This window comes from Cottoperca gobio, chromosome 1 (genome assembly GCF_900634415.1).
Source record: "Cottoperca gobio chromosome 1, fCotGob3.1, whole genome shotgun sequence".
NCBI lineage: Eukaryota > Metazoa > Chordata > Actinopteri > Perciformes > Bovichtidae > Cottoperca > Cottoperca gobio.
This window is the reverse complement of record NC_041355.1, coordinates 14,371,789-14,385,617: the sequence shown is the minus strand read 5'-3', so window position 1 is coordinate 14,385,617 and position 13,829 is coordinate 14,371,789. Positions and strand designations below refer to the sequence as shown.

At 43.9% G+C, this 13,829-nt stretch overlaps 1 protein-coding gene across 1 annotated transcript in view; it reads left to right on the top strand.

Annotated features, from left to right (window-relative positions):
• LOC115011930 (nucleosome-remodeling factor subunit BPTF-like) overlaps nt 1-13,829 on the top strand; it is a 51,511-nt gene that overhangs the window by 25,102 nt on the left and 12,580 nt on the right. The window contains 12 exon segments of the mRNA XM_029437221.1: nt 40-190; nt 3,002-3,041; nt 3,413-3,638; nt 3,843-3,992; nt 7,242-7,372; nt 7,792-7,906; nt 8,461-8,663; nt 9,240-9,480; nt 9,665-9,939; nt 10,886-10,999; nt 11,157-11,318; nt 11,883-11,965. Of these exon segments, the coding sequence (XP_029293081.1) occupies nt 40-190; nt 3,002-3,041; nt 3,413-3,638; nt 3,843-3,992; nt 7,242-7,372; nt 7,792-7,906; nt 8,461-8,663; nt 9,240-9,480; nt 9,665-9,939; nt 10,886-10,999; nt 11,157-11,318; nt 11,883-11,965 (1,891 nt within the window).

Sequence of the window (13,829 nt, the reverse complement as noted above, 5' to 3'; positions counted from 1 at the left end):
ACACGATAACGCTGACCTGTTAATGATCCACCATTCCAGAAACGCACACGCCTCAGAGGAAGGGGCTACGCTCCAGTGCCTTGCGCCCCAAGAAGCCTGAGCCCGCCAAGCAAACAGGCCCAGTGGTGATCGAGACCTGGGTCGCCGAGGAGGAGCTCGACCTCTGGGAGATCAGAGCTTTCTCAGAAAGGTCAGAGGGTCAAGCATATTATGCCTACACCTTTTTTTTGTGATCAATTATTTTTTATTGGGATTCAGGATATGAATTGGAATTTATAATAAAAATGACTTAAATAGAAAACAAAACATTAATATTTAAAAATAAAATAAAAATCCATCCATCCATCGTCTACGGCTTATTCGGGGTCGGGTCGCGGGGTAGCAGCTCCAGTAAGGAACCCCAAACTTCCCTTCTCCGGCCCACATCCTCCAGCTCCAACTGGGGGATCCCGAGGCGTTCCCAGGCCAGTGAGGAGATATAATCTCTCCACCGAGTCCTGGGTCTTCCACAGGGTCTCCTCCCAGCTGGACGTGCCTGGAACACCTCCCTAGGGAGGCGCCCAGGTGGCATCCTTACTAGATGCCCGAACCACCTCAACTGGCTCCTTTCAACGTAAAGGAGCAGCGGCTCTACGCCGAGTCTCTCACGGATGGCTGTGCTTCTCACCCTATCTCTAAGGGAGACGCCAGCCACCCGTCTGAGAAAACCCATTTCGGCCGCTTGTACCCGCGATCTTGTTCTTTCGGTCATGACCCAGCCTTCATGACCATAGGTGAGGGTAGGAACGAAGATCGACCGGTAGATTGAGAGCTTTGCCTTCTGGCTCAGCGGTAAAGCGACTGCAGTACCGCCCCCGCTGCTCCGATTCTCCGGCCAATCTCTCGCTCCATCGTCCCCTCACTCGCGAACAAGACCCCGAGGTACTTGAACTCCTTCACTTGGGGTAAAGGCTCATTCCCTACCCGGAGTAGGCAATCCACCGGTTTCCTGCTGAGAGCCATGGCCTCAGATTTTGAGGTGCTGATCCTCATCCCAACCGCTTCACACTCTGCTGCGAACCGATCCAGTGACTGTTGAAGGTCACATACCGATTATGCCATAAGGACCACATCATCTGCAAAGAGCAGCAATGAGATCCTCAGGCCACCTGAACTACGAGACTACGCCTCGATATCCTGTCCATGAAAATCACAAACGGGATTGGTGATAAAGCGCAGCCCTGGTGGAGGCCAACATTCACTGGGAACGAGTCGGATTTGCTGCCGAGTATCCAGACACAACTCTCGCTTTGGGCGTACAGGGATTGGATGGCCCTCAGAAGTGACCCCCTCACCCCATACTCCCACAGCACCTCCCACAGTATCACCCGGGGGACCCGGTCATACGCCTTCTCCATATCCACAAAACACATGTAGACCGGATGGGCGTACTCCCAGGCCCCCTCCAGGATCCTTGCAAGAGTGAAGAGTACTACTCCTTTCCAGTACCTTGGAGTAGACTTTACCAGGGAGGCTGAGAAGTGTGATACCCCTGTAGTTGGCACACACTCTCTGGTCCCCCTTTTTAAATAGGGGAACCACCACTCCGGTCTGCCACCCCCTAGGCACTGTCCCAGACTTCCACGCAATGTTGACGAGGCGTGTCAACCAAGTTAGCCCCTCAACACCCAAAGCTTTCGGCATTTCTGGACGAATCTCATCAACCCCTGCGGCTTTGCCACTGTGGAGTTGTTTGACTACCTCAGTGACTTCCGTCAGGGAAACTGACAATGATCCTACATCAGCTTCCAGCTCTGCCTCAACCATAGAGGGCGTGTTGGTCGGATTCAGGAGTTCCTCAAAGTGCTCCTTCCACCGCCCGATAACCTTCTCTGTCAAAGTCAGCAGGGTCCCACCTTTGCTGTACACAGCGTGGATGGTTCCTCGCTTCCCCCTCCTGAGGTGCCGGATGGTTTTCCAGAAGCACCTTTTCCATAGCTTCTCCGAACTTCTCCCACACTCACTGCTTTGCCTCTGCCGCCCTTCTAGTCCTTCGGTACCCTGCAACTGTTTCCGGAGTCCGCCCGGATAACATAACCCGGAAGGACTCTTTCTTCAGTCGGCTTCCCTGACCAACAGGGTCCACCACGGTGTTCGAGGGTTACCGCCCCTTGAGGCACCAAAGACCTTGAGACCACAGCTCACCACCGCACCTTCAGCAATAGAGGTTTTGAACATCGCCCACTCAGGTTCAATGCCCCCAACCTCCACAGGGATGTCTGAAAAGCTCGGGCGGAGATGTGAGTTAAAGATCTCCAGGACAGGGGCTTCCTCCAGACGTTCCCAGTTCACCCGCACTACCCGTTTGGGCTTACCAGGTCTGTCCAGAGTCTTCCCCCACCCCTTGATCCAACTCACCACCAGATGGTGATCAGTCGACAGCTCCGCCCCTCTCTTCACCCGAGTGTCCAAAACATGAGGCCTCAGATCAGATGATACGATTACAAAATCGATCATTGACCTTTGGCCTAGGGTGCTCTGGTACCACGTGCACTTATGAGCATCTTTATGTTAATAAAAATACATCCCCCAAATAGATCTCCATATAATACACTGGAGAATGAGGTATGATACAATAAAGTTACATACATTCTTGGTGTCTACTTAAGGCTCTTATAAGTTTTCTCTTTAGCTGTTTTTGTTATGCCTACACCTGCCATGCACTGTCAATTGTGCCATCTGTCAGAGCGATGTCATACTTGAGTCAAAGATTATTCAGGATGGTGATTTTACTGTCTAAGTAATATATATTATTAATTATTCTCCTTGCTCTATAAAAGGTAATTTGCCTGAGGTGGATGCACACAATGTTTTTAATCCAAGATATTCACCTTTCATCGAAATAATCACATCTAACTCATAAAATGTATGGAAACATTTTAGGGTATTTTAAATTACTAGAGCACAGCTGTCTTCAGAAATGTTTGTTGTGTTTTAAGCTTGAATGTCTTTTCTTTTACAGGGTGGAGAAAGAGAAAGCTCAGGCAGCCGATCAAGCCAAGGTGAATGTGGTTCAGTTCAGTCTTAAAAGGCACATTAATCTTTTAAAGAATTATATAAGTAAGCCTTTTTTTTATGCGTCTCAACTGAGGCTACATCTTACTTTTGTGGGAGAAAAAAGCACACGTGTAGCAGTAGATACTTCTAAAGTGGATACACACTTCCTCTTTTTCAAGCAAAGAGTGAAAACTGACTTCATTCATGAATTAATTTCTACTGATAGTATCATCACTAACCCCTAATCATCCCGTCTATACCAATCTGGAATAGCTAATTTTCTGCTTAACTGATTTTAAGTATTGGCAATTCTTTTGAATGCTTCTGTCATGAGTTCCTATTTTAATGTACTGACTGACTGACTATATCATCCAAGAAACGTCTGGAGCAGAAACCAGGCTCAGTCACAGCTATCCCAACAGGGACTCCCGCAACACCTGTCATCACGCCCAAAGTCATCGTCGGCTCACTGTCAGGCCAGGGCACCCCCACCACCAAAGTGGTACTCTCCACCAAGATGGGCACCCCTGTCACATTCCAGCAGAACAAAAACTTCCAGCAGTCCTTCGCCACCTGGGTCAAGCAGGGTCAAAGCACACAAGGTACATTGCAGAGGAGTGTAACTAATGGCAAGTTTGCTGTACTTTAGTTTGGGCGAGTAGCAGAGAAGTACAGTGTACTCTTTGTTCTTACCTAAATTAAGGGGCGGAGCATGTCAGAACAAATCATCTTACAAAAATAGTAATATTATTGACATTACAATAGTAACAGCATTTGTTGCACTTTTTGTTTGTTTGCTTTATCAGGAGTGGGAACGGAGACCACCTTGGCCACTTCTGGTGGTCACACCTTCCAGATTACGGGAACCTCAGTGGGTGGAAAGGTAGTGACCACCAAGCTGCCACTCCCCGCCAACAGCAAGATCGTCACAGTCAACGTGCCAACTTCACAAGGAGGTACGGCTGGTTTTTAATAAGTCACTCCTTGGGCACAAGTTACATTTATTCAGTGTAGTCATTTCTTCTTTCCATCCACCATGGGATACATGTCTGTTTGTGTTTTCATTGCTTCACCTTGGTCCCACAGCTGAAACATTTCAAGTGTGTCAAAGGAGTCAAATTAGATCTGCTTCATTAATTGGATGCCATTGTAAGCATTTTAGCGTGCCAACCACGCACACAGCGCTTCAGAAGGACTGAGTCTGTCTTCACTCATTTGAAATGTTGTTGTTGCCAGCTACTGCAGGCCCAAATATTTTGAAGTCTACAAATTAGACACAAATTAGACATTCCTCTGTCCCTGATTGCCACTGTCAGTGAGCCAAGTACACAAGTAGACTGTCGTTTTTAAAGGCCCACAACTTACAAGAACTATAAGTGTTCAACTCTATTAAACACACTGGCCCCTTGCCTCTATGAATCAGTCACACAACTGTCACAGTTAGTTTTACCATGGTGCTAATCCAGCCATGTTTTTCTTTACAAGCTTTAAATGATGCACTTCACTGAGCCTCGTTCCAGACCTCAGAATTATCGCCCACATCTCTGATTTATTAAGTGATTCCCTATTAGCTTTATTTTGCTATTTCACATTGTCTGTTGATGTTATAGGTTTACCCTGAAACATTGTGCTTTACTAATTAAAACAAAACTAATCTAAATGAAAGAATAGGACAAATTAAAATAATAGAGGCTTTAACTGATATTTCCCTAATAACAGTTGATCAAATGTATGTGTAATGTGAAAGGCATTACTTGTGGTGATGAGCCCACAGAGAGTCATCACTAACTCTGCAGGTCCCCTCAGCTCTACAGAGCTTTATACTCTCAGCTTATTGTTTAGGTCATCCAGCCGGCAACTTAATTCTTTGGGGTTGTTCTCATTTGCTCTCACAGTGGTGTTTTGTGACACAGCAGGCAGGGTTTTTCATACTCTGATACCTACCTACCTGCCCTTAGTGGAGCATTTCAATGTTAATTTTGGGGGGCAAGTATTCCTTTTAAACTGAGCTTAGTTAAATACAGCTATGGTAGTGTGCTTGTGCTCTCAGTAAGCTTTTTGTTCAATCTGTTTCCAGCTGAACAAATGTTAAAGGTGCTACCATTTCTGAAGCATTCAGCCGCTCACTGTGTTTTGTGCTACTGTGGCAGCCCGGTCTGCACTAACCCCATTGTGGTGCTCTCTATGTACCTCATGAGTCAGCAGCTTAGTTTGGTGTGGCACATTATGTCTGGCTGTGTCCTGTCGGCATGGTCCTCTAATAGAAAGCTGTTATTTTGGTTGGATGGTTTTTAGGATGGTAGATTTGTGTAGTCTGAGGTTGTAAATCCAGACTGCGGACTCAGGATTGTACCATCTTAAGTTAGGTGCTTTTCAACTTTTTTGAAATGTCAATATTGACACCCCGATTGAGGCGATGGTTTGTGCTGAGCACCAGCTGGCCTGTCTGTGATCCTGTCAAATTATGGGATGATTGGTATTGCTCAACACTCGAGCTGGTCTGTCATGTTGACATGTTCCGTTAAAGCTGTTGACGGCTCTCGTGTGCGTTAGAAAGGTCATATTCAGCATTCACAAAATCAATTACCTCACTACATGCTGTAGACATTAGATGTGTCTTTTATATTAGTGTGCCATTTCAAGCTCAAGCTTAAAATATGTTTAAGTAAAAAAAAACAGAAACCTCAGCTAGGAAAGGTTAGTCTGGATATTGAAGAATTTTCTAAGCTGTATCTATATTTTTGCCAAATTAATATGGATACAAGTATTACAGATTTCAACTCAACATCCTTTCTGTCAAGCTAACTAACAGAACATGTGGAAAAGAAAAACTGAAGAGATCTTAATTTTCAAACATGATGCAATGATGATGGCACTAAAAATAGCATCTCTGTATGCAGTAAATGTACCATTTAATACAGACTTGCTCAAATAAAACATTGCATTCATCAGATAAAGAGAATGATATTCACCAAGGATACAAAGAAAGTGATTTTTCTTACCTTTGAAGTCACCATGAAGGAGAAACTAAGTTCAGGTGGAGTGTAACCATTTAATGGACATGTGTATTTATCCAGCATGACTGTTGGGCGCCCTGTTTGTTTTGGAAGGGCTTAAGGAAGTTAGGCAGGAAAACAAGTTTACCCTGAGGTCTGCTTCCCAGACAGGTAGCCCTCTATAGCGGGATTCCATTTTTCTTTTTTTCCCTCCGTCTTTTTGAATAAAAGTGCACCTCTCCAACTCCCCGACCTCTCCAAACAGCAAGTCCATAGAAAAGCGTGTTTGATGTGTGTGACCAGAGCAGCTACTCCCCTGGTCTTACGACCGGGTTTAGCGTCCGTGTTTGAAGAGGGAAACCCTTGATGTATAGGTTTACCTGCTCGGTTGCGGTTGAAAAACCGCAGCAATAAGGCAGCAGAGGAAAAAGAGCGACATTCTCATGGTTTCCATTTCTGCCATCAGCTTCACGTGAGCTCATTAAGGCACAGAACCTGGCGAACAAATATGAAACGCTCCCTTTGTCAGATTAAAGTTAAAAAGCAGGGTCTCAATTCATGCATAATTTATGAGGGGGTTCAGGTATGTTGGGGGAAACCCAACTAAGCTTTCAGTGAGCCTTTTGAAGATTTTGTTTACCTGCTCAACTAATATTTACCATTGCTGTGATCAAAAGCTGGCCATCAAGCGAGGAGAGAAGCCCACAAATAATGTATTTAGTTGCATCAATGCAGGACTTCTGTACAACTGCTCACTTGTGACACGCAAACATGTAGCCACTGCTTCACATCAGTAATTGTATTAGGAATGTTTGAGCATTTAAAAATGTGTTGGTGGATGTGTTTGATGAAAAGCAGGTGTTTGACAAATAAATATCATTGATCTCTAAAGTTATAAGACTACAAGCAATCATATAAGGACACGAATGAACCCTGTCCATTTCTAGAAACTTCCGACTTACATGAGCTGTCCCTTCCTTGCAGCATTTCTCTCTTTCTGTCTGTCTTAAATCCACTAGTTCATCACATAAAGTATTTCCTTGTCCTTCCGTCATCTTTCTACCACTTATGTTTCTCTCTTGACTGATACCATTGGCAAGCTGAATCCCGGGAAACCTCTTCTTCACCCCGCCCCTCTCCTCGTGCCTTTCTTCTCAGTTCTCCTCATTTGTTCACTCTGGTATCTTTCTGCTTCTCTTCTCTCTGCAGGTGTGGTTCAGCAGAAAGTGTTGGGTATCATCCCCTCCAGCACAGCAGGTGGTGCCCAGACCTACACCACATTCCAGCCCCGCACCACCACGCTCAACATCAGGCCCAATACCCTAGGCTCCCAGCAACAGGTACATGTGCTCTGAATTATCTAGATAGTTGTTTTAACTTCTATACAATTACATCCTTTATGTGATTACAAGTGTACAATTCTCTGCTTTTATGGCCTTCTGCTTTTTTTGGTGGTTGTGTTTTTTACTATGTTTGCAAATAGCTCTCGCATTAATTATTTTGTTGCCTCTGCTGTTGGTACTTTTTAAATTGTACACAGCAGGTAACATATCTACTTTCTCTGTACATAATCTTGTATCATATAATATCAATTTTGTATATATAATTTCATATAATTCCATTTTTTAAGCAGCTCCTCTGTACCTGACCTTGATTTTTGACACAAAAATGTTGTTCTGTTATCTTCTGACAGTGTAGGAAGAAGATGCTGGCTTTGAAACAATTAATTAGTAACGTCTTCATGAAAATGTCCTTCTAGGTTCTGGCAGCTGGTGGGCAGATCCGTCCAGGAATGACAGTGATCCGAACACCAATCCAGCAGACAGGACCAATGGGAAAGACAATACTCCGATCACCCCTCGTGGTCCAGCAAGGTAATGTACTCTGTAAGTCATCCTGTTGGCGACAACCATTGAGGTACTTATCCATAGTCGGTGTATTACCTACAGTAGATGGCGGTCGGCGTGCCCGCAGTTTGGCGAAACAGACATGAGTACCAGCACGGTAGTAAAGCAATAACTGCTGTGGACTGGGGCAGCAGCAAAACGGGTTTTAGCCACCAAAAAAATCTATATCAGTTTGAGTGTACGTCTCATTTAGAATATTTTCACGGCTTTACCTTGCCTTCCCTTGAAAATATTCTAAATATAGCGTGCACTCAAACTGACATTGATGTTTTTTAATGTGGGCCTTTCTTTTAAGTACATTTTGCTGCTGCCCCTGTTGACAGCAGTACATTGCTTAGCTTCCGTGCCGGTACGCATGTCCAAACTAGGAGTGTGCCGACCGCCATCTACTGTAGGTAATATACTGACTATGGATAAGTACCTCGTAAAACTCCACTTTAAAACATCCAAACTATTCCTTTGTCTGCACATGTGAAAGTCTAGTTAAAATTGACCATCTTTTATACAACTTTCTCTTCCAGGTCAGGGTGGACAGCAAGTAGTGACGCAGATCATTCGTGGCCAGGCAGTTTCCACGGCAATATCTGGTGCCAGCCCCGTAGCCACAGTTACTGGTCAGGGGGCCAGCCCCAACACAGCAGGCCAAACGGCACCCGGCACCCAACGGGTGCAGGGGCAGGGCCAGGTCAAACTCACCCTGGCACAGCTCACCCAGCTCACACAGGTTAGTGAGGGAGATGCTGAAAACTCCAGGATGTCCTGTGCGCAAGGTTTGAAAATAACACCTCCCAAATAGCAATGAAATCTGATTTTTAAAAGAAGAATACCATGGCAAGATAAATATGTGTGCACATTTATTTCTCTTCAAATGTTTTCCTTTAATTACAGTAAGAGGAAAAAGATGGGTAAATATTAAGATTCATTAATCGATTATGTATGAATATGAACTATAAGATGTTTTATTTCAGCCCCATTGTCAAAGGATAATGCCAGATTGTGCAGAGACCCTGGTCTCCAGAGAAATGTAAAATGCATGATCTTAATTTGAAAATGTAAAAACCACCTAGTTTCACAGGATTTCGGTGTAAAAATAGGCTTTTAATGACATCATCTGTCTTCTCACAAGTCAAGTTGATTTGTAGAGCCCAGTATCACATATAATGGTTTAATGGCCTTTACAACCACATACCAGCAACAGTTCACGACCCAGCTCAAGTTCTCTAAGAAGACAAAGGCAATTTATTTAGGATTAGATTGTACAATGTGATTCACCATCTCCTCTCTTCTCTGCCTCTCGTAGAAGCAGCAGGCAGGGTCAGGTGTGGATCGTCAGGCCGGTGTCGGTGGTACCCAACAGGCTCTGACAGTGATGGTTCAGGGCCAGGGCCAGACCACCGGTCAGCTTCAGGTCATACCTCACGGGGTCACCGTCATCCCAGGACCCGGTCAGCAGCTCATGCAGGCAGCGCTGCCCAACGGCCAGGTGCAACGCTTCCTCTTCACTCCCTTGACCTCAGCTGCCACACCCACACCCAGCACAGGTATGACAAGAAACAAGCATGGATCACTCAACAGATATGCATTTTAGGATGGTTTGGATTCAGACAAATAATTCTGGAAATGCAAATTTAATGCGTTTCTACTTGGTGATTTGCAGTTAAGATGGCATTGTCCTGCTTGTCTCTGACGCTCTCTCGCTCTCTCGCTTTCTCGCTCTCTCTCCAGTCACCGCAGTTCCTGGCCAGCCCAACTCCACCTCCACCAAAACCCCAGCCCAGCAGGCTGCCGCCCCCGTCCAGGCAGGCGCAACTCCCTTGGCCACTACCAGCACCCCTTCGTCGGCCACCCCACAGGGCCAGTTACCCCCTCAGACGCAGGCTCACATGCCCATCCAGTCTCCCACCTCGCTGCAGGTGAAAACACAGGGAGGAACCGCCCAGCTGCAGCTGCAGCAGACACCCCAGCTTATCAGCATGTCTGGACTGCAGCAGCAGGTACAGGTATGATCATCAAAGACACAATGACAAAACGTTTACATGCACAAAATACTATATAATATACACATAACTAAATATTATTTATGTAATACAATCATTTGTAGTGGGTCATGTAAACAGCGTATTCCAAATGTATACAGTGCTTTCAGAATATGCGTCTCAATTAGGGTTTTTCCCGCAGTTTCAAGTGCGTTGTACACAAACCAACTAGAGAAGAGCCCACATTTCCGCTTGGAAGGAGAAGCACACCTACTTATAAACATTTGGATATCAACAGGTCTGTTTTATATTGCAGCACCGACCTTTTCAAGAAGTTGGTTAAAGAAAGCTGGAGGCTATGTTCGCAGACCTGCATGTAAACCGGAATATTCATTTTCATTCGCCATGTCAACAGCCTAGTAGGAATTTTGTCTTTCTCGGAATAAGGGAAAAAAATGGAATAGTTTTGCATGTAAACATAGTCACTGTGATTTGTTGTTGGCTATAACTTCACTCCACTTCCCAAAAAAGCTGTTATTCAGATGGTTTTGATCAACTGAGCACTGCTCAGGGGAAGCTACATGATGTCGAGCAGTGAGAGACTTTACCGCTTTAGAAAAACAGCTGTAGATGTAAATAAATCTGTGCCACGCTAACTTTCAAAAGTTGAAATGTGCGTGCTCAAAATATTAAACCCAGTTCATTCTGTGAACTGCTCATTTAATCTATCCAGCCATTCTTAAAGTGGGGCTCTGTTAAGTTAAGGGTGACACAAATGAAGCTCAGTGGTTCCCAACCTGGGGGTTGCCAAAGCTTCCTAGGGGGTCGCGAGGCCTTCTTTATGTTAAGTGAAACGGTTTGGAGAGTGATCTAACTTATCTAAATAAAAGTTTTAGAAAATGTATAAACACAACCATAGTTTTCTTTTAAGCTTTGTTAATGTTGTGTATCTTCTGTGTTGTGACTGCAGGTGTTGGCACAGCTGCAGGCCCAGCAGGGTGGAGGCTCTCTGCCACAGCACATCAAACTGCAGCTTCCTATCCAGATACAACAGACCGGGACCACCTCAGCTCAGGGAGGACAGGTAGTTTATATTCCCCTCATGGACCTCACTATTAGGTTTTGATCCTATAAAATGGAAAACGTTCAGAAAAACATGACATTTTCTGTGTACTGCCTCACACATTTAGACAGGGTATTCATAATTGTAAAATCCTTATAATGCTTTGCTGTCTGCACAGATTGGGAACGTTGTGACCATCCAGGCAGCTTCTGTCCAGGAGCAGCTGCAGAGGATCCAGCAGCTTAGAGAACAGCAACAACAGAAGAAGAAACAAGCCGCAGAGGCCAAGAGAGAGCAAGCCCTTAATGCAGCCAGCCAGAGCGACATCATTCAGAAACAGGTGTGTGTGTGTGTGTGTGTGTGTGTGTGTGTGTGTGTGTGTGTGTGTGTGTGTGTGTGTGTGTGTGTGTGTGTGTGCTTGTGTGTGTGTGTGTGTGTGTGCTTGTGCTCAAGCACCCATCGTAGCCAGGTCATCCATCTCAGTCCAAGGCTCGCGCTCTCTCTGCCATCAGTACATAAACAGTCCCCATCCTCCACTAAGGCTGGGTTTATTTTTACAGCTTGGGCCCCGTCTCTGTTTGTGGGGCTCAATACTACGTACATGCGCGTGTGTACTTATTTGACACACTATACTGCTCGCTTACATTTCATAATAATCCATTTCTATATACAGTACCAGTCAAAAGTACAGTCATTCACATTGAATGAGAAGGTGTGTCAGACCTTTGACTCATACTGTATATTTGTAGAACAAATTAAACATCACTAAAGTCCAGATGATTGTATTTTTCATTTAATCTTCTTTTTTTGCCGCTCATTGGTTTAAATATGTTATTCTCGTCTCTCGAGCTGTAAATATCTTTTCTGTTGTTAAACACGTGCTTTGTTCTGACGTGTGTTTCAGGTGGTGATGAAACAAAACGCTGTGATCGAGCACCTGAAGCAGAAGAAGACCATGACGCCTGCCGAGAGAGAAGAGAATCAGAGGTGTGTGTCCACAATATGTCACTGTGTGTGAGTGAGTGTGAGAATATGGGAATGATTTTTTTTAATGTAGTCAAAGTTGTCATTTTGGAGGGCAACACGTTTTTATTGACGTGGTTTTATGTCATTGGAAGGATTAGACATTTTGCACCAATCGGACTGAATGCACTGAGGAACAACATATGCATCATAGAAATGGAAAGATAGCAGCACAGAAATTATTTTTAGGGTCAATGGGCCTCATTCAATCCCGTTATCTTTGTAAATTTAAAGCACGTGCCTAATTTGCAGGTCAACACCCAGCCAATCGGCAATAAAGGGCATAAGACTGCAGGGCCGTGTGCGAAACTGAAAAGAAAAGCTAAGAGAATTAAGTCAAGAATGTCCCAACGAAAGTCTAAAGAGGGGGAAGCACCTGACTCATAATCGCATCAGTGATGGATGCTACTACTCTTTCAGTGTTGAAGTGTTAATGTAGTGTTTATTTTTACAACACCATAATGCTTTGTTATTTAAGTGCTGTATTATACAACTGCAGAATTGAAGAAAAAGCAATAACACTTAAGTTTGTTCTTGAGCGTGATTGCGGCTATTATCTGTGGGAAAGTTCTTCTACTTTGAATTCTTATGTGTCCATGTTCTGATCATATGGATCTCACTTGGGCAGTCTGTACACTATCCTCTCCTCTCCCCCTATTTGACTTTTGTCCAAACACAGTGTGGGAACAGCTGCATGTGCTCACTGTGACCCTACGAGCAAGAACACAAGACAAACCCGTGTTTAAATGAGAGGAGTTGCACAATAAAATCAAGGCCCTTCCAAACCGACACCAGTGTGTAGGGATGTAGTGAGTTTAAACTCTATTAGCTTGGCATTTGACAAAACATTTCTCAGTTGTTATTCCGTAAGGGCCAGGTACTGTAGTTTATAAAGAGGCTTTCTGAAGAACCATAGTGTTGAGATGTTTGTTACCATAAACAAAAGTGCATTGTAAATATATGTTTGTTGATTTTATACATTAAACATGTTATTCATACACATAAGAACACTTCCCGATTAGAACAAATGGCATTACACAAAATACAATCATGAATAATAATAATAATAATAATAATAATAATAATAATAATAATAATAATAATAATAAAAACAAGAAATAAATAAATAAGAAGTAAATAAATAACAAAGGAGGATTAAAGGCACAACTTAACAGTTAGCGATTTAAACGTAAAAAAAATTACAATAAAAATGAAATAAAAATACGGTCACACATATACGACAAAGTACGGCACACATTCCTCACAAAAAGAAAAAGGTGCAATTTTCTTCTGGTAGCAGAGTTCGGACTACTACTATAGGAAACTAAATCAAAATCTATAAAATGAAAGTCAAAGCAGTTAAATGTTTAGAAAGTCTTTCCTCCTTCACTCCTCTTTTCTATGCTGCAGATATATTTCATATTCTGACCTACAGTTGACCCTGACAACCATGTGTTTATGTCCACAGACGGTGTGTCAACACTGTACCCATTCACACAAACTTGAAATACCAAACCCAGACAACCGTGACATCACTACAGCAGCTCTGTCTGTTGTCTGTCTCTCTGCTTATTTTTCATCCTTTTTCCATTTCTTCATGTCATCCCTTTCTCTTGCTTTTCCTTCAAAACACGACTGTTGGTAATGACCTCAAACTCTGACATCGGCTGGCACTTGTTTGTGCGTCCTGTTTCATTAGTGTCCTCCTCTTTCATGCTGCATTTGCAGCGTGTACTTTAGTGTACACGATCAGGAATCCTGGCCCATCTTTGACCTCAGCAGCCATGGATGTGCGTTATTCACACAAATGTGTACTGAACTTGTACCA